Source organism: Streptopelia decaocto (genome assembly GCF_964273445.1).
Source record: "Streptopelia decaocto genome assembly, chromosome: 6".
NCBI lineage: Eukaryota > Metazoa > Chordata > Aves > Columbiformes > Columbidae > Streptopelia > Streptopelia decaocto.
In genome coordinates this window covers 8954711-8978403 of record NC_138660.1, presented here as the reverse complement: position 1 = coordinate 8978403, position 23693 = coordinate 8954711, and the positions used below count along the sequence as shown (strand labels likewise).

Below are 23693 nucleotides of genomic sequence, written 5' to 3'. Positions count from 1 at the left end.
GTGTAACTGCCCAGCACATCGCCCACCCATAGCAAAGCTGGCATCAGATTTCTGGGAACCAGCTGCCAAGTGTGGGTGGGTAGTGAGTGCACAAAAGCATGTTCTGGTGGGCTTTGCAAGCCGAAGAGCTGTACCATTCCCACACGCAAAGAATCCTGCTGTCAGCACCAGGCATGTCACCCAGCAAAGCTTCTTCCCTCCCCAACACAGAAGAGCTGCCACTTGCCCACCTACCCAAAGGACACACTTTTTTCAAGAGATGAGTCTTTCCCCAACACCTCCCATCAGTCAAGTTTAATGAAAGTAGGTTAAGTTAGAAAAAGAATCTTGACGCAGTTTTGGTAACGAGATTGGGAAACGTTTTGTGCTATGTCTTGGATAGCAAGCAGAAAGCCTGTTCGCCTTCATGAACTACTCCTGTCCTAGACACCTGTGGTGGCCTCATTACCTCACCCACACCAGGGCAATCAGGAATAATCCCAGAGAGGCTGAGGGAGCACAGGGCTATTTAAGAGATCTTATCTGGTCCTCTGCTGTTTGATACTGTGTAAAGATGTGCTATGGGACAGGGTACATGGTACTAGAAAGCTACTAAGTTAAGACAGCTACTGTGGAGTAGGTAAATACCTTCAACACTTTGATTTTAACCTGCATGAAGCAGGCAGCTACATGTATGAAGTCTGCAGCAGGATAAGAGGCTTTTTGTACAAGTGCAGGAACTGTCTCACATGAGTCAGTTAATGAGGGATCAAAGCTGCTGCCCAGGACAGATAAGTTGAGCTCCAGGCAGTTAATTATGTTTGTGACACCCTTATTGACACATTAAAAATAAATTGGCATGTCATCTACTTCAAGCAGACCAAAATGATCCCATAAAATTTTTATTGCAAATATAAAGGTCTTTCTTTTAAAATTTACCATAGAATTCTTGTTTGGCTTTCTGCAAATTTTGTGAATAAGTTTCTTCCCTCCTGCTACTGGGTGATATGAGAGCTGTGCTCCCAACCAGGCATCGGCTACATTCTAGACAGGTTGAATGTCATCAGTCCAAGTGGTAATATGAGGGCAATAGATGGTGTAAAAATAGCAAACGCTATTACGTATGTTCCTGGTGAGGGATCCCCTCAGTTCACCATGGATGAGAGCCCTTTCACTTGTTTGAGCTGTAAAGATTCACACTGAACTTTCAAGAGATCCCGGCAGCTGCCCAGGAATTACGGTTCCAATGAGCTACTGCTGATTCAGCTAAGGAAACTCATGTTACAAAGTGTGATTCATAAACATGGTGCATCATAAGTGGCTTGGAAGAAATGTTCTTCCTTCAGCCAATAACATTTTTTTTAACATTACTTGCTTCTATTTTTGTAGAGCTGCTTTTTCTAGTTAGATGATTTGATAAAAAATGAGCACTGTCTACTAAAAGGCAGGCAGACTCCACAGCAGGGTCTGATTTCTGTGTCTTGAATGGCTGGGAAAATGGTGGGATTATCCTTCCCTGTTGGAAGCTGGTGAACTAGGCTCTTGCCTCAGTATGAAATGGAAAAAAGAAAAAACTTCATTCGTCTTCCCAAGACTGATCTGCTTGTTGACCTCCAGGAAACCAATGAGACTCTCTGGCCTCAGCCACATGACCCAGAAACCTCTCTATTTGTCTGCGAAAAGGGAAAGGTTCATTAACATCTTTCTAGAGCCCAGAATGGTTTCCTACATTGCTAAATGCTAGCATAATGCTATGTTAGCTCTAACAAATCCCTCCTGACATCAAGGAAGGGTCCTCAATATGGATAATGGGGACCTGTATTGAATCTGACAGGAAAACCAGGAGATACACAAATTTCTTTGGGTCCACTGAAATACTCCTCCTAAAAATTTAAATGTGCCTCATGCTGGATCCCAAATCTTCATAATAAAAATGTGAATTCATGTGACTTTGTGTCAATCTGAATTTGTACAACTGAAAAGCAACCCATGTTGGCGTGACTGGGTCAGAGAGACTGACGTTGCAAGCTCTCCTGGCAATCAAACTCACCCTCCCATACCAAGCCCCTGCTGAGGCTACCAGGAGCACTGAGACTGACCCTCAAGAAAAGCCTGGAGAAATGGGACCTGGTCTCAAGTATTTTATTCAGTTTAAATCTGCTTTTGTGCTATTTCTTTAGGCAAGCTACTGATTGCATTTGCTTTCTTAAATTTAGTTCAGCTGCTACAGCTAATACCAAACACAGGAAGAATTTTGGTCTAAAATCTTTGTTGTATTAATATATTCTCCAAAAGCCACATTTTGTTCACACTCTCAATCTCACATAGGTTGAGTAAAATTAATTGCAAAGGCATTTCAAAAACCTGTACAGCATCTTTGGTATTCACAATACACAGTCCATTACAAAAACTGACAGCTATAAAATTTGCTCCCATTCAATTCAACAGAAAATGTTCCCTTTACATGACACAATGTAGCCACAGTCTGCTTTAACTCAATTGTATGTAACAAAAAAAGGTCCCAAAAGCTTTTCTCAGTTGATATTTGAATCACCAGCATCTCCTACTGTCTTGCTAGTTTCAGGTTACATGGGTCCTTGTAGTTTGGTTACCAGTGCCAGCCAGTGGGTAGCCAACTTAGACTTACAAGGATGCCAATGCATAGTATAGGGCCTTACCTGTCTTCACTAGCATTTGAAAGTTAGCAAACAGGAAAATCAAGCCTAACATGGAGAAGAGCTTTTGGGATCCTGTCCTAGCACCTTCCAGAACCCTTGAAACAGCAATTGCAATAAGAAGGACTCTGAGAATGGGCTGCTATTCCAGTATCACAAGCAAGTGCAAAGCACATTAGCACTTCTGTTGCTCTGGCATCCTTGCACCACCCCCTTTTCTCTGCCACGTCCCTGCAGGAAGGACCGTGCTTGAGTATTTTACACAGATCAGTTAACAGGTAGGACATTCTGCTCTTATTGTTTCTGCTTTTTGGAGAACTGCATGCTTGAAAAACAAACCAAACCATCAATAAAAGGCTGTCTAATTGCACAAAGCCATGGGTTTGCAATCTGCTGATGGCTCCTATTTCACACACAGGTGCGATATTATCACACAAAGGCTTCCTGCCTGTACAGAACATTAGCCTCTCCTGGGGGAACAGGGCCCCCAAATCTACACAAATATGGAGAGAAGAAAAATAAAGATGTCTTACCCACATGGGTGATAACCGTAGTCAGTCGCTGGGTGAGCTCCTGATGTGACATCTCTTCTTCTTTTAACCAAAAAAGCATTTCACACAGGGAGCTGCACAGCATCCAAAAAAAGATGCACCCAGAGTGGGAGGCTGCACACTCACTGCCTCGCTCGCACACAAAGCGAGGACCACTCCCACGGCACGGCCCTTCCAGCTCTCACATCTTCTGCCGGCTGCTCACCTCTCCCAGTTCGCTGCCGTCCATGCATGTACCTAGAAAAGCTCCTTCCAAAAGGGGATTTTACCCCCCTTGACAACAGGAAGGGAGCAGGAGGGGGAAAGTTAAAAAAAAAAAAAAAAAAAGAAAAAAAAAAAAAGAAAGAAAGAAAGAAAGATAAACAGGCGAGTTGATTGCTTATGGCTTTTTTTCTCCCTTCTCCCGCGGATGAGGCAAAGGATAAAGAGACAAACCAGCAGGCAGATACCTTCCTCCAGGGAGACTTTTGGATGGTGATGCTGTGAGTCAGGGAAAAATCCTGGAGGTAGGAATGGCATCGGGAGGAGTGGAGCTGGCAGGAGAGCTGTAGCAGCAGCAGCAGCTGCTCTGCGACGCCCTCTTCACCAGCGTGCTCGGGAGACCAACCCTCCCGCAGCCTCCGCTGCTCCCCCTCGACCCCTGGGGCCCAGGTGTCTTGCAGGTTGTCCCCAGGTGGAACCCCCCGACGTCCCTAGAGACCATTCTCCCCCCCATTCTAAAAGTCTCTGCCTGACAAATGGGATTGCCGAGTACATGGAGGGGGTCAATGGGCTTTTAAGGAGGGTTGTAGCCAGAGGCTTTGTTACCCTCCTCCACGGACAGGATCCCTGGGATCCTGCTGTGACTAAACCCACCCCCCCCCCCCCGACCCTCTCTAGCTGCACGTGTACAAGAAGGGTAGGTTGATTAGTTCTGGGTGCTGGGCAGTGTACAAGAAGGGTAAATTAATTAGCCTCAGGTGCTGGGCAGGTCTCACCTGCAATCACGGTCACAGAGCTCAGCTGTGCTGGCAGGCACTGGGGACATCGGTGGGCCAGAGCAGGTTTGCAGGGAGGAGCTGCCCCTGGTGCCAGGGACACAGCTGAGCCCTGTGCGGATGTGTGGCTGCTGTAGGGAAACCGGCTGCTGAGCAAGGGCAAAGCTTCATCAGCCCTCCTGGCTACAGACCCCACCTGGGAATGGAGAAGAGGAAAAGTGAGGCAGGCAAGAAGATGAGAAAAGCCAGAGCATGCCAGAGACTTGTGAGTCTCCCTTCCCTCTGTGTGCCTCCTCCTTAGAAGCCTACCTGGAGCTCCATGCAAGGTACTTCTAGAAACAGGGAAAACGTATTACACATCTAAATATGAAGAAATAAAATAGGGGGCAACTGCCTGCAAGATCTCTGTTCCCACAGAATGTTTTCAGCTCTAATTCCAGATTTGCCCACCCATCCATAGGATTTTCTTGGGTCCACCTTTCCATAAGTGCCAAAGAATGTGACATTACGTATACACAAATCTAGAGCTGTAAAAATACCCCTGTGGGTTCATTAGATGTAACAGCACAATTAGTTCATCAGTCCTGGTGTTGCAAAAGGTTTTATCTACCTCTGTGATGGGAAAATCCTATAATCAGCTGGCTGACCTACAAGCCAGGCTGAATATCTGTGCTGTGTCCTCATTTTTAGATGATTGACGAACTGTGCTGAGAGGTTTCTTGCATACTTCTGTTGAGTTAGTTTAACAGCAAGTCTGCCGGAAAACATGTGAGGAGGATGACTTGAGAGACACCCACCTGCCAACATTTGGGGGTTAAAGCAAAAGACATTTTCTTCTGAGATCCTCTTTTTACTGCCTATTTGGGCAGTAAAGTTCAAACTGTAAAGACCTTGACTAATGTTAAAAGGACTCCCTCAACCAAGGAAGAAATTCCATCATCGGGGGGGGGGGCGGAAAAAAGCATATGGGAAGCAGACTGACACCTAGACAATCTTTGGAGGGGTCTGAAAGATCTGGGATGCTTTATTTTGCTCTCAGAGGGTCACAGATTTCAGGCAGGAACATGGAACTAGAAAAACAGTTTTGTTTCCAAACACTGAAGAGATTGTTTTTCTTTTTTTTTTTTCCCTTCAGGCTGTATAATCCCATTCATAAATGAATTAAATTCCACTGAAAAGTGGTGTAGATGGTTTGCTCTCACTACTCCTACAGGAAGGCTGTTCAAGAACATCAAGGATTGCTAAGAGCCTTTGTCTTATTTCTAGCTAAATTCATTCTCAGCTATTTTAAGACCATATGCTCCTATACCAACATTGTTATTCAGCATCAGTAACTGCAGACACATGTACATTTGCTATTTTAAGATACTTCTCTTATTATTTGTTCTTCCTGTGTTAGTCTGCTTTCTGGTTTTCCACTATGCCTTCAATAACTTTTGAGCCTGTGGGTCAATTGCAACCCAATTTGGAAGACAGAAATTACAGGTTCACTGAAAATTAACAAGGTACAAAAAGCCTGAAAGATGAAAGGATGCAGTAGGTACTGAATAATTATGTTTTGTGCCTGCTCCCTGCCCAGCTGGGAGGTGGGTCACATGGGATTCAGTTGGAGTGGAGGGTGCTGTCCTATGGTGTAAGTTATAACAAAAGCAGGAAATTTGGGTTATTGTTGAAAGGTTTAGGCTGCAGAGAGATACCAAACTACATGAGTTTCAACTGGTCATAGGATGATTTCTTTACATTGCCAAGATTCAGTGGTGCCCGCGTTAAAAAAAGGCTGCTGTTCATAGCATGGGTTGCCATTGCAAATTCCCAAATGGAAGAGCCACATGGACTCACATAAGTCAGAAACACTGCAGAAGCACTGGTGAGCCACAGTTCAAGACCCGAGCAGAGAGGGGGAAAACCAGAAGCCTGGACAATAGGGACCTCTTGGGGACAGAAAGAAATTAAAGCCCTGTGCCCCAAGGAATGGCACAAAGATGCTCATACAACTTAGCCCATCACTGTGCTGGTAACAATTTCCAGTGGTGCATATATTTGTGAAATTGAGCCAGCATTTTCACTGCGACAAATACAGACTTCACCTCTGAGACTTAAAAGCTCTTGCTGATATACTTGTGTTAAAGGTACAAAGGATGATGATTTATGTTTTAGGCATGACCCAGGGTCTCACCAAAAAGCAGAGCCCAGGGCTGTACAAACATCATGATTCCACTATTAAAATGATGGCCAACAGGCAAAAGAATTTGATTTATCCATAGAGTGACAGCCTGACAAATCATCAGCCATTTATTAGATCCTGAATTAAACAGCTGAGGCCAAAGCTTTGTAAGCAATTTTAATAGAAAGTAAATAGCACACTGCAAACAAAAAATGTTTACAAGATCCTGTGGCCTGGCCACATGGAAGGGGAACTCTCACAACAAAAAATACATCTGGATTAACCTGATTCTTTTTTCATCTTACGTAGTTATATATCGCTTTCTTGTGTCACTAAAAAACATTTAGCCAACAGACTGAAGGGCTACTAAAGATCAAAATGAGATCCATCCATGAGAAGAGCCTACCTTCCTCACTATATTGATTATTTTATCTTTCCAAGTCTCACATAACCTTTATAGGCTCACCCATCTTTCAGTTTTTCAGGAGGATCTCCTTCCAGAACAAGATCACAACCTTCTGGTGTACTGAGTGCATCTGAAAACACTTTCATACCAGAAGAAAAGGCAGGCTGATGGAATAACAGAAAAGTTTAGAATCCCTTTCCCAATTTTCTTATATTAAAAACAGGCTACTTTGGTATCATACCTCTTCCTTCCTTAACTTTCGGCTGAAGACTGATCCCCATACCGAAGGCTGGGGCTCTGTTACCAGCTGGGAAAAACTGTAACATCGTTGGCACAAACAGGAAGGGTAATTACATGGTCACCACTTCCAACTGGCTATGGCAGTACTTTCAGAGACGTAGTACATTTCCATTAGCAGAAGAAACTGGTAAATGAGTCAAATACTTCGATGCATACCTACAGAGAAAGAACACAGTGCCATTTCCTTTCTGTAACATCAATCACATAGTAAAGGAAAATAGCACTCCATATTTCAAGTTTTCTTACTTTTGTTCTTTTTGGAACACTTCAGTCAACAGTGCTCTTGCTTAGTTTTTCAGAGAGTCACTGTGCTAGTGCTTCTCTGGCTGTTCTCAGCTTTCTACTCTCCTCTCAGTCAGCTCCTGTGACAAATCTGGGCTTCTTAGCCAAAACTTGCATGTACACTTTTCCTCCCGCACACAGCTCACCTGACAGTGCCTAGGTCTCTGCCTTCACACTTAGCCTCTTGACTAAAATGTGCAAAGCCTGACCTGCTTTGCCTCAGATGCTGTTTCAGCTACTTTACTTGAAAAGGAGCACAGCTGCTTCCAGCATACGTTCTGAAGAATAGGCTGCTGAAGAAACTAGTTTTAGCAAAGCTCTCTGCTCACTCTCCCTTTCTTCCTTCCCCATCATAAACCTTTTTGTCACCACCATTCCCATCAATCTACTCACTGTCTGTGCTCCAGAACAGCTGTCCTGACACAGACTGGGGCAGTACCCCAGCTGTGAGTAGGACCATTAACATACCCTTAGGAAAGAGGGTATGAAACAGGGCACTTAAGGAGAGTATTCCTCTCTCAGATTGCAGTAGCCTATAGTTCATGGCCTTTATGAGCTTAATTTTGCATTTTCCTGATCATATTTAATACTGCATTTCTTAATGAATCTGTTTAGTTATTTTTGAATCTATTTATAATTTTGACAGCCATAAAGTTTGGTAGCAACAAGATTTGTAATTTAAATATGCATTGTATGAAAACAAAAACTAAACCAAAAAAACCCAACCAAACAAACAATAAAAAACCCAAACAGCAACAAAAAACTTCTGGTTTTTAATTCTGAAGCCTGATAGTTCAATTTCAGGCCTCTGGTTCCTGCATCTTGAGAAGTCATCTTAGCCATGACTTTATATATAGCGATCATGTCCCTCAGTCACTTTTTGCAGAGCTGAGCCGAATGCTGTCCTAGTTACTATCTCTTCATTAAAAACAACCAAAAAAAGTGCCAATTCATACCTTTCAACATTCTTGCCATCTTGCTTTGAACTTTTTATTGTTTATGCACCTTGGACAGTGAAAACTGCCAGTTTCAGTCTGCTTTGTGTTGCTTACATAATTCTGACAGAAGCTTTCCAATGCTGAAAGTTTTTAGATAAATGTTTGCTTGGTTTGCTGTTAAACTTTTAAGGAAATCAATATATACCTATTTATATTGCAATAATTTCCCAACACTTTATAGCATCTTTCTTCTTTTTTTAAAAAAGCCTGTATTTTAGACCAAGCTGATGGACAGTGATCCTGTAATTTTTAGAATCATCTTACTTCTTAAACCCTATGTAGTTTATTTTAAGGAAGGCACTTGTTCACCTTCAATGTCATAAAAAACCCGAGCTCATCTCCCAGGAAGCATTAATGTCAGCAGGCTTAAGGTCTAGATTGATGGTTGCATGGGCAGTTCTCCATGGCAGAGGGCAGAGTAATTTACAAAGACAGACGTTCTCTCCCTAATCAATTCTTCTGCCCTGCTACTGTCCCTAACCCCTGACACGCTGGTTTTCTGCCGTATGAGCTTTTGAACCCTCATTCCGTTGTTGTACACCTGCAAATGCCAGCATAAGAAGACTGGGAAAGAAGGGGACCAGGCTTCCCATTTGCATCAGCTCAAGCTGCCCTAAAACCTGCCCTTTAACTTTCGTCAAGGTAGTGAAACAATAAGTTGCGTTACAAAGTTAAGTTAATGTAGCAGGTAAGAAGTTCCACTGCTGAACTGAACCTGAGGCTTATACATAGTTGATAAAATGGTCAAATGCCAGGTGTATTTGAAGTGGACCTATTAAGGAGAGTGGACAGAATAGAGACCACCAAACAGCAAGCTTCATACAGTTTCAGAAAGAAAGCTGGTCAGTTCTAGTTGCTTGTACATCCTTACCATTTCCAAGTTACTGTGACTTGGAAGTACCAAATATAATCACAGGGGAAAAAAAAATATAGCATTGCATTTTCATTTAGAACAAGACAACTGCAGTAATTACATGTGTGGACATTTCTTGCTACTAAAGCTGCGATCTGGATTTCATGCTTCAGTAGCAGAATGCCAGATGAGAGGAAACTGCTTATTTTAAATTGTCCAGACAAGAATTACAGGCTTGTCTCAGCTGATAGAACAATGTATTTTCAGCCTAAATTCCTTCCCGCATCTCCTTTTCCAAAGACTGTTCATCTGTTGCCATAGAGACCATTTCCAGTCCACTCTTTTCCCCTGCACAGGTTCTATTCCGGGGGATCACAGCAGCAGCTTCCCTGGCCGCTCTGGCTGTGCCTCCTGCCTGGGAGCAGCCAAGGGGCAACAGTAAATCTGAACATCTGCAACCGCACAATGTACAACTGCTGGTAGCAGAAGCGCCTTTTTTTTTTTTTTTTAATCCACAAAACTGGTACATAATGAGGAGGATAAGCTGTAGCTATGCAGTGCATGAAAATGTGGGCGTGCATCGCGGCTGCCAAATCTACTAGGATGCCTTTTTATCCTTTAAAGGGAGCTGTCACATCAATCATACTTCTAATTTTTTTTTTTTTTTCCTCTGGCTTTGCTGTAATGGAGATTATTAGAAGCAACGGGAAAACAAAAATAATTCCCTTTCGCTCCACTGGTGCCTCTTGCACAAACACCCCCCGCGCCCGCACCCGGGGGAGCCGCTCGCACGGAGCAGCCGGGGCCGCGGCGCTCGGTGACCGTACGATCGCAAATCGCCAGGGGCAGCTGGAGCAGCGCGGGGCCGGGACACGCTCCGCCCTTGGTGAGTTTCACTGCCAGAGACGCCCCAGCCGCACCTCATGCGCCGGCAGCGGCCCCCGCCCCAGGGCCGCCACCTCCCCGCAGGAAAGGCTCCTCCGCTCGCTTCCGGCGCTGCTTTTTACAGGGCTGTGTTTGTTTTAACTTGCTGGGAAAGGGGCATTTGGGAGGGATGGGGAGGCGGGAGGGCCGCCAGCCGCCCGCAGACTCCCCGCCCGACTCGCCCTGCGGGGCGGGACCCGCGGCCACGGCGCCCTGAGGTGACGGTGACGGCCCCGCCCGGCCGCGCGCCCCCTGCACCTCCCGCCTCAGGACCCGGAGCGCGCGCGGCGCTGGGCTCTAGGCCGTGACGTCAGCGCCCGCCCTCGTGGCAGGGCCGAGCTCTGTGATTGGTTCTCGTCAGGCGGAAGCGGCCCCGCCCCCGGCTGGTGGCGGGTTGGCGGGAAGGTCCGGTGGGGCCTGCGGGGCGGTGGGTTTGGGTGTTGCAGGTCGTGCTCGGCCTAACGGCGGGGCTGGGGACCGGCTGTGAGGCGGGGCTGACAGCCTGTGAGAAGAAGGTGACAGCCGGGCCGGGTTCGGCCCAGCCGCAGCCATGCAGGCCTTCCTCAAAGGCCCGTCTTCCATCAGCACCAAGCCCCCCGCCGCCAAGGAGAAGGGCGCAGCCGGGAGCAGCGGGGAGGGCAAGAGGCTCAAACCCATCCCCTGGGTGGAGAAATAGTAAGGGCTCTTCTGGGGCCGTGGGGTCGCTGGCCGAGGTGGCCATGGCTGGTTGTGGGGGTGGGTTGGCTCTGGTGGGGTGTGTGGGACGGGAGGGCGTGACAGCAGAGGGGACCGGTGTCCCCCTTTGGGGCAACAGCTGTAACTCTTTGTGTTGCAGGGGAAAACCAGCACGTGAACTGCTATAACAGCCCTCTGCAGGTGTCACTCAGCAGAAAATGGTTCCATTGCCAATGTCAAGTGGTGCAGTTTCATACAGAAATGCAGAAGTGCAGTAAATGCTTTGTTTTTGAGAAGCCTTGATCGGCTCACAAAGTAGTAATATATTGCAGTCTGCAATCCAGTTCTGCTTCCAAAAGCAGCTCAGGCTGGTGTTTACAATAGGACTAGACAAACAGCTTCCTGAGAAATGAGATCACTTCAGTAATACAGACCAGAGGCATTGCACACATTAGACTGTTATAAGTTTGACCTCAAGTACAAAATTTGCTGTAATTCTTCAGTACCTGGTGTAATCAGAAAGGAAAATGTTTTTCTCAATTTCAGTTTTCTTCTGAAAAATTGTTGGCTAATAAATTGCATTTAATGTCTTTATTTAGTCGCCCCAAAAATGTGGATGAAGTCGCCTTCCAGGATGAAGTTGTTGCTGTGCTGAAAAAGTCCCTGGAAGGTGCTGATGTGAGTGTAATTACAACATCTACCCAGTCAGTGTGTTTAGGCAGAAACTTTAGCCAGTGGTAACAAAACCTTCTCTTTTCTAACTCAGCGATGATCATTTTTAGAGCGATACTTTATGAACGAGCTAAGTGGCTTCTGCATAATATGTTGTGATATATGTGTAAAACTTGCAATGTTTCCAGCATTCTAAGCATTGTAAAGTTGTCAGCTCTGTGATGCAGTTTGGAATTTTTCTGGAAAGCTCAATTGGTTAAAAGTTTCAAAACTGGAAAGGCTTTTGTTGTCTCTGCGCTACTGTTCAGCTACTAATTTGGACATTCGTGTTTACGAGGAGAGGGGAAATTTTTCGTTCATGGAAAAGTCTGGATCGCCAGTCATTCCTAAACAGTTCTAGTGATCTATCAGTGCTTCTATGCAACTGCTAAACATTAAAATAAATGTAGTCTTTGCTAATGAGGAAGTTTAAGTTATAAGTCCCAAGTCTAATACTTAGATAGTGATCCTCAAACTTTTTGGGTTAAAGTTTCCAAGTAAGCCTCTTTGGCTTCAAAAAGATAAGCATGACAACTGCACAAACCGTGCTACTGTGTTGGCATCTGTGACCTAAGAATATAAAGGGGATGAGCCATGCATTTTCCATTGCTTTTGTTTACACTTGTATTTGCTTTTGGATAAAAATTCAGTAAATATTCAGCATAAATGGTGGTTATTTCCTCTGCACCAGGTGATGGGGAGATGGAAGGGCTGAAGGAAGAAATAAAGTAGGTAGCCAAGAGATGGCTGTGCTTTTTGGCAAATGTGAACAATTCCTTCCTTTGTAAATCCTGAGACTTTTTTTTTTTTCCTCAACATTTCACCTGGAAGGGTCATTCTTGTGCTCCAAAAGCTGTTTCTGTTTTCATGGGCTGCTAATGCCAGCTGAAGTGGTCGGTGGATAGAGGCTGTGAAAATGACATTTGTGATGTGGCTGTCTGCTCATCAAGAGTTCACAGGAACAATTTGGGCCTTTCAGAGTTTGTTGGAGGAAGCATTTCACTCATAGTGTGCTCTGATGCTCAATATGTACAGGTAGTCATTACTTTAATCAAAACTTGCGGAAGTAGAAGTCCTTTATTTGTTTGAGCTTAGAAAACCAAAACAAAGCTGGTATGACAGAACTGGGAACGACTGGCATAATTGCTTTCTGTAGTTCGTATCTCTAGATTCAGTTTACTTTGATAATGCTGTTGTAATGTGACCTTGTACCCATGGAAATCCGGGTTTCAACAGCAATGCTGCTATAATACAATATTTGTACAGTTGACGTAATTAGGAAGGAACTATTAACAGCTAAGGAGAACTGAGGTGCTGCCACCTATTCTGTCTGGACATGTAAGTCATGTAATATCACTTGGGTGATGGGTTGTGAAGTTCTATTTTGAGCAACAGCTATTTAAAACCTCACAGCTTCTCGATCAGCAATTTTTCAGATTATGAGCACTAGTACACTTGTGTTGAATTTGCCTCCCGAGTTGAAAAGACAAATTGTAACTTCTGCTTGCGGTTACAGGCCTTAATTACCCAAACTCAGCAAGGCATTTGAGAACAAAATTATGCAAGTACTTTAAAATATTTGACACTTTTAATATTTAGACATTTTTGTTAGTTCTTGAAAGGACTCATTCTGTCAAAAAGGCAGAAGTGTAGTTTGAATTCTGATGTGGCTGGTACTTATTTCAGAAGTTCTTGCTGAATTTGGAGATCTGGTGAGGTCAAAGAAACAGCTGTGACAATGCTGTAGGTTTGTGTAATGCACTTTATTTAAACCTTAGTGGTGAAAACAGAGAGCCAGGCCTTTGTTGATTGGCCTGTATTTGTGGACCTTGGTTTGGGACCTGCTAAATGGAGCAGGACTTAAGTCCCTGGTGTGTCTCTGTAACAACAGCATCTGTCTTCTTGTAAACTGGGGAGACCAGAGTGGTTTTGAAATGGAGAAGTTGATTTCTGTCTGCCAGGACTGTTGGTTTGTTGTTACTTTTTGCAAAGAAACTGACAAAGCTCATAGTAGTATTTAATTTTCATTTCCTTGATGATGTCTTAATGATCAACAAGAGAGTTAGGTGTCAGATTATCATTGCAATTTACGTCTTCACATGTACTGAAACTTCTAGAAGAGGAGTTGGGGTTTGCACTATATGTGGTAACTTTCCCACAAGCAGGGTGATGGCTGCAGGTATCCTGCTCTACCCTGGCAAGTGTGGAAAAATGGATAACCAGATCAGGTTGCAGTCTGTTTAAAAATACTGCTGCAGTTACATAAAGGATTAGGCTGTGCTTGGTGAGAAAGCAGTGTAAATACTGGTGAGAACTTCAGCGAGAAACAGGCATAAATGAGGTTGAAAAAGAAACAGTGGTAAAGTGTGGGTTTAATGGAATTAGGAAACAGATTCTTATGAAAGCCTCTTACCTGCTAATGCTGCTTTTGAGAACCAGTAGAGTGTCAGTTAGCACAGAGGCAGAAATTATGAATCTCCACAAAAACGTCTACCCTTGCAGTGTGCTAATCTAACATGGATGTTGGGGAATTTTCAGCTGTCATTCAGTAAACATTTTCTCTCCCTGGAGCTTTCCTGAAAGATACAGGGTGATAATAATGTTGTGGTATCTAATTAAACTTGAAAAAAAATGTTTGTTAGTACTGGCTGCTGTTTACGTTTCAGTAACTAGGGAAACAAGCAATGAATGATTGGCAGAGTGTGCAAAACTTGAAATGGATTTATTTACTATAAACTGACTGAAGATTGAAATTCTTCTGCCTGCACTTTTATGGTATATACACAGTTGAATCTGTTCTCTGTGTGTTATCTTAGTTGTTAAAGTGGGATGCTTGTTACCAAAATGGTCTGTCTGTATTTCATTTTCTGATTATGGATTATTTACCCCTGTATTTTACTCTGCTTTTTTGCTGTCCCCATTCTGTCCGCATTGCTTGCTATATTCAGCATAAAATTCTCTAATCTAATTTTAGTTGACTCTTTAAAAATAGAACATTTATTAAGGGCTGGAAATCAAGTCAGACTGAGAGGTTTGTCTTTTTGCTATTGATTGGAGGGGATTTTGGGACTCTTTTTCTAAGAATGTAGAACTGGAACATTCCTTACTGCCAAAGGCAGCGGTTTTAAAGTGCAGCCTGATAATTTATAAGAGGAATTACTTGAAATGGTATAGAAAGCTATCACTCCTATGCTAATTAGAAAGCTGCTTGATTTCAGCCAGAATCTAGTCATGGCTAACTTATATGAATCTGATTTATGCCAAATTTGTTCTTTGTCCCTGTGTTGCTCTGCTATATTTATGGAGATCAGTCATATTCCATCTTAGCTTTTGTTTCACTGATCTAACTAAATCAAACTCTTTACAAAAGTCACTTCTCCTAAGATGGGCTCTTCACTGCGTTAATCACCTTTTCCAGTTTGGATTCATCATCCCTGACTGGGTGACCTGAGCTGTGTGTAGCTTTGCAAATGAAGCTTTCTCAGCCCCATGTTAGTATTAGTAATTTTCCATCTGCATTAAAAGTGCACATCCCAGGACTACTGTGTTACACAGGCTTACACTGTTCGTCTGACTGACAGACAAAATGAAATCCGCTTGTATTTTATTCCAGCTGATTAATTCCAGGTCTTTAGCAGATATTTGGGTATATTCTCAAATGGTGAGATTTCATGCTTTGTGCTGCTAAATGTCATCCTATATTTTACTGTAGTCTTTGCTGTGCTGCTTTGGTTTTCCTGTGTCAGCATATTTCTTTAATGCATTGCTATTTTTTTATGCTGATGTTATTAACTAACTTATTTGAAAGATGAGTTAACCTAATCTCTTTAAGAAATGCCACCAGTTTCCTCCTTTGAAAAAATCCTTGGATGGATGTAGAAGTTTGCCAGCGCTGTGCATTCCAGTGGGTTGTTGCCAGCATCTCTCTTATTAGTGTGGGGACACCTCTGCATTGCACCCACTGCAATGTCGTGCAGGCTCACAAGCTTTCTTGTACTTTTTGGAGTTAGTGGCAGCCCAGAATTCTCATCATGGCTTGAAAAGGCCGTCTGGGGAGCTGAGGAAGGACACGGGGGTTAACCTGCACCAGATTTTGTCACAGCTGCACTGCTGCTAGTATCCGGACTGTTCGAAGGGCATTCTTGGATAAATTTGCCTGTCACTGCAGCCATAACAGTAAGTTCTGTAGGCTTTAGTGACCTCAGGCGTGACCTGGAGGGAATATATCAAAATAAAATATAAATCGAAGTATCAGTTTTGGTAAAACTTGTGATGGTGCCACCAAAAAACATGTGATGGTTGCTGTCTTATAAACAGCAACTGTTTGTCCTCCTTCAAAGCACTATGTGCAATGACCTAGAAGTGATAGAGTTTATATTATTTAACAGGAGAAGTAGATAGTTTCTGTTCTATCAGGTGCTCAGATTTTCAGTAGGTTTTCCTATTTGAGATTTGGTGTGTTTGTTGCTTTTTTTAAAAAATGGTCCCTTGCTGTTTCAGCTTCCCAATCTGTTGTTCTATGGCCCACCTGGGACTGGAAAGACTTCCACTATTTTGGCAGCTGCTAGAGAACTCTTTGGGTAAGCTGGAATCAAGTTACTTTGGTCTAATCAAGTATTACATGTCTTCTAATCATGTGGCAGGGTCCCTCTGGTCATCGCCTGTTCTTATGTAGCTTCTAGAAACTTTCTCATACTTCTAAGGTCTTTTTTTGGGAGTATCTTCACATTCTAATTAACTTCTAATGTGATAATTCTTTTTCATTTGCCCTGTCACAAGTCATTGATTTCTGTTACCAATACAGACTTGCAACACTTGAGACTGGCAGCCCTGTAACCCTGTAGCAAGGAGCATGAAAAGAAGTGGCTTGCTTATGCCTTACTGAACTTGGTAAAGGAATTCCAGTTTTAATGGTATATCCAGCAAGTTGTTAGCTTCACATATCTCAAAGCACTTCATAAATGTCAGAATTGTAATCTTTCCATCATGCACCATTGAATTGTGTCTGGAAATAATATTGGGAGTCAGGCTAAAATTCAGCATGTGTACATTCATCAGCTCAGTTGTACCACTTGGGAGTTTTTGAGTAGTGACTTCAGTGACCCATAAGCAAATGGCTGAGAAGGTGGTTTGATGTTATGAACAAATCCAATGTTGAGCTCAGTACCCCACCAGCCCTGTCATCTTTAATTTTTGGCTCACGTTGTTTTTTTGGAGAGAAGCACTTCTAGTTTAATAGTAGGAAAACTACTCCACATTGTGTGTCCATTTGCATTCCCAGAACTTAAAATCCATTGTATTAATGTTTAACTCAGAGGTGCTGCTGTATAGTAGTGCTGCTAAATACTGCCTTTATTATACTTTCTAGATATTTCTTTCTGGTAGTATTGCAATGGAAGAGCACTGCCAGTGACTGTGTCTGGGCATTTCACTTGTTCTTCCACATTGCTTATATAATATAATGCTCTGAACTTAGGAAGCCAACTTCCTATCTTTTTTTCCTGGATAACTGATGTAATGTTACACTTCATTGTTTTCTGCAGTCTGAGAGGTGATTTTAAAAACAGCTAATGGAAATTCATACCTAAGATTTAATGATCTCAACTGTCTTTTAACAAAGTATGTTATTTAGTAATGCTGGCAAAAATAATACCTGCTGTCGAAAAAGGCCAGGAGGGTTGTTGATGTACTTTATAATGTATCATTACAAGAGTTAGCAGCTAACATGCTGCAATAAAAATTTTGCAGGCCTGAATTATTCCGGCAAAGAGTCCTTGAGTTAAATGCTTCTGATGAGCGTGGAATACAAGTGATTCGGGAAAAAGTGAAGGCTTTTGCTCAGCTGACTGCGTCTGGAAGCCGTTCAGAGTAAGTGCTGGACAAAACTGCTCTGGCTTAGGACACAGCATGTGGTTGTTTTTGTTTAGGTTAACTTTATAATTCTAATATGAGCGATGGGTCAGCACTGCCCAGAGGTTTGTAACACGCACGGTGCTTTAACCAAGCTTTGACTTCATGTAATTTCATGTTGAGAGTTTGAATACCCCAGAGGAACTTTTACTAGTGCTGTCAGAGGCAGACAGGGAAAACCCCAACAGATTAAACCTTCTGGATTTGGTCATATGTTGTTGCCTTTGCGAATGTCTGACTGCCGTAGAAAAGCCGCTTTGGGTAAGTTGTGGTGGAAGTTACTTCTCTAGTACCTCTAATGTGCAGCATCTCATACAAGTTGGGTGCTAGTTTAGAAGATGCTAATGAGATTCTGGTGTTAGGTGCTGAGAAGCCCTGTGCAGGTGAAGCCGTATGTGTGGGAAAAACAGGTTGTAGAAAGCAGCAGGGAGAAATGGCATGTCAGGACTCTCTGGCACAAAATGGTCTTGTGTACTGGAATTAGTCTGTTGCAGTGTCCTATAAAGTTCAGGGAGCTGGAAAGCCTGTACAGAGAGCAGCTGCATTTCTTGTTAAAAGAAGAAACTTAAACCAAGAGTATATAGTTTGAAGGACTTTTACAGTATTCAAATGTCAGTCTTTTTGTGGGAACTCTGAATATGTTCTATTTGTCGGGTGTAAGTACTTAAGTAAAATATGACTTGCTATTTGCGGTGGTTTTTTTTCCTTGTCTCTACATTGCATGTCTCTTGTATAACAGATTTTTTATTTTTCAGTGGTAAAGTTTGTCCTCCTTTTAAAATTGTAATTCTGGATGAAGCAGACTCAATGACTTCAGCAGCCCAGGCAGCCTTGAGACGCACAATGGAAAAAGAATCTAAAACAACACGGTTTTGCCTTATTTGTAACTACATCAGCAGGTACACGTGGAATTTGTTGCTCATTTGGACTTGTTGCTCTTCCTATTCTGTGCTTTTTCTTCTTCTTCTTCACTATGAGGTTGATATCTAGTTGTTGTAGTTTTGAGTTAGAGATGTAACCACATGAGATGTCCCTGCTCATTGCAGGGGGGTTGGACTAGATGGCCTTTGAAGGGTCCCTTCCAACCCAAACTATTCTATGAATACAAGAATGAAGGCAATGTTTAGGTATTGTTATTTCTTAGTGTTGCAGTTTTAAGGTTATGCCGCCCTTTTCTGCCTTGATAGCTTTGTCTGTATGAATTTGACCCATGTGTTCATTTACCAAGCATGTACCTTCCTTCCTTTCAGAATAATTGAACCTTTAACATCGCGATGCTCCAAATTCCGCTTCAAGCCTTTGTCAGACAAAATCCAACAGCAGAGATTATTGGATGTTGCTGAAAAGGAACACGTGAAAATCAGTAGTGAGGTAGCTTCATGGTTGCCATAGAATTTTATTGCTTAGTCCAGTGCATGACAGTGAAAGTCAGCATACTTTTCCAGACTGCTCAGTTGTATTAAATATGATATATATAAACTCATTTAGCTATTATTCTCCTCCTATAGATAGGATAAATTTTAAGAGTCTTCCTAAAACCAAAAATGTCCACCAGAGAAAACTTGAAGCAGAACTGTGGGACTTTTTGTTCTTTGCTGAGTATACTTGCATTAAACCACGCTTTGTTCTGAAATCACCAGTGCACGTTGATATTAGCAGAGAGGTTGCCTTGTAACTTGTGTACTGTGCTGGTCTGTGACAATCTGCTTTAGGCACCGCTTGATGTTTTAAAATCAACGTGCTGAGAAAGTGTATTGGATTTTAATTAACGGGGAACATCTCACTTGGCATTTCTTGACATTATTTTTCAGGCAGTATCTTACCTTGTTAAAGTGTCAGAAGGGGACTTAAGAAAAGCAATTACTTTTCTTCAAAGTGCCACTCGCCTCATGGGCGGGAAGGAGATCACAGAGAAGATAGTCACTGAAATTGCTGGGGTAAGCTGGGCTTTACAGTCTCTCCTGTAATTATTCTGAAAAGCATTGGTGTAGTAATTGTACTTGCTACTTGTATCTATGTCTCCCTTTGCTCAAAGTCTGATTAAAAAGTTGGTTTATACCCATTAGTGTTGCAGGATGGTACTGATACACTATCTGCCAGAATTTTAAGGGCTGCCTGATTCTGTATGTTTAGTACATAGCCAGTTTCTAGCAACTTACTCTGTAAATGAAAGAAAACTGTAAAATAGTAATCTAATTGAAACTGAAGTTGAAATATTCTGCCCATGAATGCAAAAATGTATTGCCTTTTGTGGGACAGTAGACTAGAATGTCTTTTTGGCACTTTTATATATGTAATGTGTGTGTGAGTGTGTAAGTATAAATTACTGCAAAATGTGGTTTGGAAACACCACAGGGGAATGACTTTCAGTAGCAGCTCACGTTCAACTTAACGTTCTCAGTGATGGTGTCTCCTCAAGGATCTGTGTAGGATCTTGCTTTCTGACAAAACAGCGGTGATTTCTTGTAGAATGACATGGGTAGTACTGACAGGGACAGGAGAAACCTGAGAGGAAATGCATTTAATGAAACTTGTGTGAAGGGGTTCCTATAGCAACAAAACACTTATCCTCTAAAGCGAGAAATGTGAGATGAGGAGTTGAGGAGCTGGAAAATAAATGAGCTTTAATGACAGACAGGCTTCCCTTGAAGGTGCTACCATCGTAGCTAATTGCAAGGGTTGTGAGGTTTTCACTGAGATGGAACCAGAGGCAATTGCTGCTGTGCGTGTTTTACAGAGCAGTTTTAAACAATATTCTCAGTGAACTTATTCTACGTATCTAGCTGTCAAATAGAGCTGGATTTCACTTGTAGATATCATTAAATCATCGTTTCTAAGAAACCTGTTGGAAGCGGTCTAAGTTGACTGTAATATTAGGAAACACAAGCATGAAATTTCATTATCGACTAATGCTTGTTTAATCCAAAGGAATACAACCTCTTCATAAAGACCTCAACTTCCTGGTCCCACGTAACTTTTGTGACCCTGTAGTGACCTTGGTACAAAAGATTAATAAAGAAGCTTGAAACCAACTGTCCAGACACTCAACTGACAGGCATGGGAAGGAGTAGGGGGAGGATGTGGGCAGTGCTGCTCTGCTCAGAGCTAAATCATGGCATCTGACAACTTTATTTCTTCTGTTTTATTGTCTGATCTTTTTGCATTGGGCTTTTCTTGTATGTCCCTGGTGTGTCACTACAGAGAAGACTGATTTGCTGTTTTCTTTAGGTGTAGAATGGTACAGAAAGCATTGGCTGATAAATTGTTAAAGTATGTCCTCCACATAGTGTCTTGAATAAGCGATTGTGTATTTGGATTTATGAACTTGGCTTTGACAACTCACTGTCATTATGTAGTTTTTATTTTAGTATCACCAATATAGGACAAACATAGCTCTTTAAATTTAGCTGGTCTGTCTTACATACTTGCTTGAAAGTGGTTGGGTGTGTAGAGGAATGAAATGCTAACATGGCCTCACTCATAAACACTTTGTGTCTGTTATTGTAAGCATCAACTTCAAGTTTACAAAGTTGAAATTAAGAAATGTAACTTCTTGTTACAGGTCATCCCTAAAGAGACAATTGACGAACTGCTGTCTGTCTGCCAGAGTGGTTCATTTGAGAAACTGGAAACGCTGGCAAAGGTAGAGTCCTCGTGCTCGGGCCTGGGTGTCTTTCTGTGTCACTGTCCTGGGGATCCTTTGCTGCTGGGCTGCACCTGAGGAGAGTTTGGCCTCAGGTCAGTCAGGGTGCGCATTTCAGGAAGCACAGTTAGTGCTCTGATCGTTCCTTTCTGAGGAAGAACGGTCAAAGGTGCAAATTATATTCCCTCCCAGTCTGACTCAGGCTTTCTCCTGAGTTAAACTGGTGACGTAGAGCTGTTGGGCTGAATTAGGCAGAGCAGGAATTCCTAGCGGGACACTTGGCTCAGGCCTTTAGAACTGTCTCTTTGGTGGGCTGGGCTTGTCTCTGGACTAGTTACCTTCTTGGTCACGCAGAAGCTGTGTTAGATGAGGAGTATCTGAATAAAGCTGGTTTAAGTCTTCAGTTTTAAAATAGTTCATGTTAATCTTACAGTACACTAGTGAGTAAGTTTGTCTGACAAACTGCCATGACTTAAAATAGACCTTGCTGGAGAAGGCACAAGCTACTGGTTTATAGAAGTGAATTGATTTTCTTTAATACAGAAAAGGTTTTCACTCTCTGTGAAGAAATGGGAAATTGCTAATCTTGTGAGTTTAAAGGAGGCTCAGACAGTCTTGAACTGGCTTTTAAATCAAGTTGTCCCTGACAGGGGAGCATGCCATAGCACCATTCTTCCTTCCAGCGAAACGTTTCACGCCTGTATGTAAAAACCCAGTATTGGTCAGGCTCCTGCTTTTTACTTGGCTGAGCCTTATCAAATAGTTTTGGTAGGACATCTGGTTTTGAGCCCGGATTTATTCTCCTGTAAACTTGCAGCAAATCTTGGAATTCTTGTGCCAGGATTTGTGCAGATATCACAGCCTTATACTTTCACATTTACTTACCATGATTTATGTCTTGATCTTAAGAGGCGATGATATGGATTGTCTGCATCCTTAGAGCTGGTATAGTCAGGCCATGTTCTCATCTAATATGGAACTGTTCACCAGTTTCAAGAGTAGGTGAGGGTTTTGTTGCATGTATTGGTGCTCAATATGCAGTTGACACAATTTGAGTGGATACTTCTGTAAAACATGGGTGTGTATTTTGTTGCACAGAAAAACAAGGTTGCACCAACTCTTTCTGTTTTCACAAACACTCTGCCTAAATGGCTTAATGGAACACTGTTCTCAGTCTTTGATGCTTTTGTAACTGGGAACTACTGATTTTTTTAAAAAAGCTATCTTTAGTTGCCATGGTTTTTCTTTGATTTGAAAAGCTTTAGCTTTCCCGGTGTCTCTGTGCCCGCGGCTAGCGACTGCCAGGTGAGGGAGATAAATCAAAGTAGGTGGCAGCTGGAAATGTGAAGGCTGTGAAACTGCCACATGATGCTGCAGATGCTAAGCTTTCCTAATTTTAGAATAAGATTGGGCAGGTTCAGTGGAGGTTGTTGAATGCTTAAAATGTCTCTAAGCTCACAAAATCCCCGAGATGTGAATTGCCAGACAGAAGCTGGAAGAATATTTGGGCAAAATTACTGCTATATATGCCTGCCACACTCTTGCAGGCTTTGCTCGGTGCTCAATGAGGGTCACTGTCAGGCAGGATGCTGGACTGTGTGCAAACTATTGACTCTTCCTCTAAAATGTCAAAGTTCCGTAATAAATTTCAGTACAGATTGGTTTTCCAGTTTGTTGCTGAATTATTGCCATTTTCCTGACACAGAATCTCATCAATGAAGGGTATGCTGTTGCTCAGCTGGTAAACCAGCTGCATGATGCTGTTGTTGAGAGCGAAGCTTACAGCGACAAAGAGAAATCTGCCATAGTTGAGAAACTCGCGGTAAGTCTGTAGCTTGAGTTAAAAAGGCCTCACATTAATCTCCAGTGATTAATATTTTTTTATTCTCTCTTCTAAGAAGTGCACAGAATGATTTCTTTTTTTTTTTTTTTAGTCCTGAATGTTCCTTGGTAGAACATAATGTTTTGTCCTGAGAAATTTCATGGGAAGGAACTATAATCTGGTTAAGTGAATTATTAGTCATGTTATACTGTTCTAATGGTGCTCATGCAAGAGGCTTGCACGTTTGTGGGTTTTTTAATATAAAATGAGGGAAAATTAAGTCAGGGGGACTGCAAACTTCATCTTTGTGTTCTCCACTGTAACTTAGAGACAGCTGGCTTGAGCACCACCATTTTAAGAGGGTTTTTAACTTCTCTGTTCTGTTTGCAGGAAGTAGACAAATGCTTGGTGGATGGAGCTGATGAATACTTGCAGCTGATGAGTCTCTGTGCCCTGGTGATGCAGCAGCTGACACAGAACACTTAACAACCCCTTCTCCGTGGCTGGCAGCAGAACAGCTTTTTGTTTCATGGGGAGCTGAGGTTGAGGGCAGGGACCCGTGTACTTTTGTACTGTTTTTTTTCAATAAAAAACTGCTCAGCAGTTGGAAAATCTCATGCTGGGATGTTTGATTGAATTTTTTTACACTAGGTTAAAGAGATCTCTGGCTGCTGAGGGGCCAATAATGCTCCTGCTTTGTAGTTCTTTGTACATTTACACATAGGATAATGCATCAAAGATGAGCATATACATGCTGCACTTAAGTTACCATCAGCTGAAAGCTTTGAAATAAAGGAGTTGTTTCTGTCAGCCTAGGTTGCTC

General features: G+C 42.6%; 2 protein-coding genes across 2 annotated transcripts in view; one reads left to right on the top strand and one right to left on the bottom strand.

The window, feature by feature from the left end:
- MCF2L2 (MCF.2 cell line derived transforming sequence-like 2) overlaps window positions 1-3303 on the bottom strand; it is a 163949-nt gene extending 160646 nt beyond the window's left edge. Inside the window, exon 1 of the mRNA XM_082056760.1 lies at window positions 3188-3303. Within this exon, the coding sequence (XP_081912886.1) occupies window positions 3188-3290 (103 nt within the window). The 5' untranslated portion in view covers window positions 3291-3303. The remainder of the gene's footprint in view (window positions 1-3187) is intronic.
- A 7171-nt stretch (window positions 3304-10474) lies between these two features.
- On the top strand, window positions 10475-23487 carry RFC4 (replication factor C subunit 4). The gene is made up of 10 exons (XM_082055089.1): window positions 10475-10784; window positions 11384-11462; window positions 15996-16075; window positions 17244-17363; window positions 18161-18304; window positions 18656-18776; window positions 19217-19342; window positions 20968-21048; window positions 22754-22870; window positions 23261-23487. The coding sequence occupies exons 1-10, from the start codon at window positions 10660-10662 to the stop codon at window positions 23354-23356; spliced, it is 1089 nt and encodes a 362-aa protein (XP_081911215.1). The 5' UTR covers window positions 10475-10659; the 3' UTR covers window positions 23357-23487.
- Window positions 23488-23693: the final 206 nt, after the last annotated feature.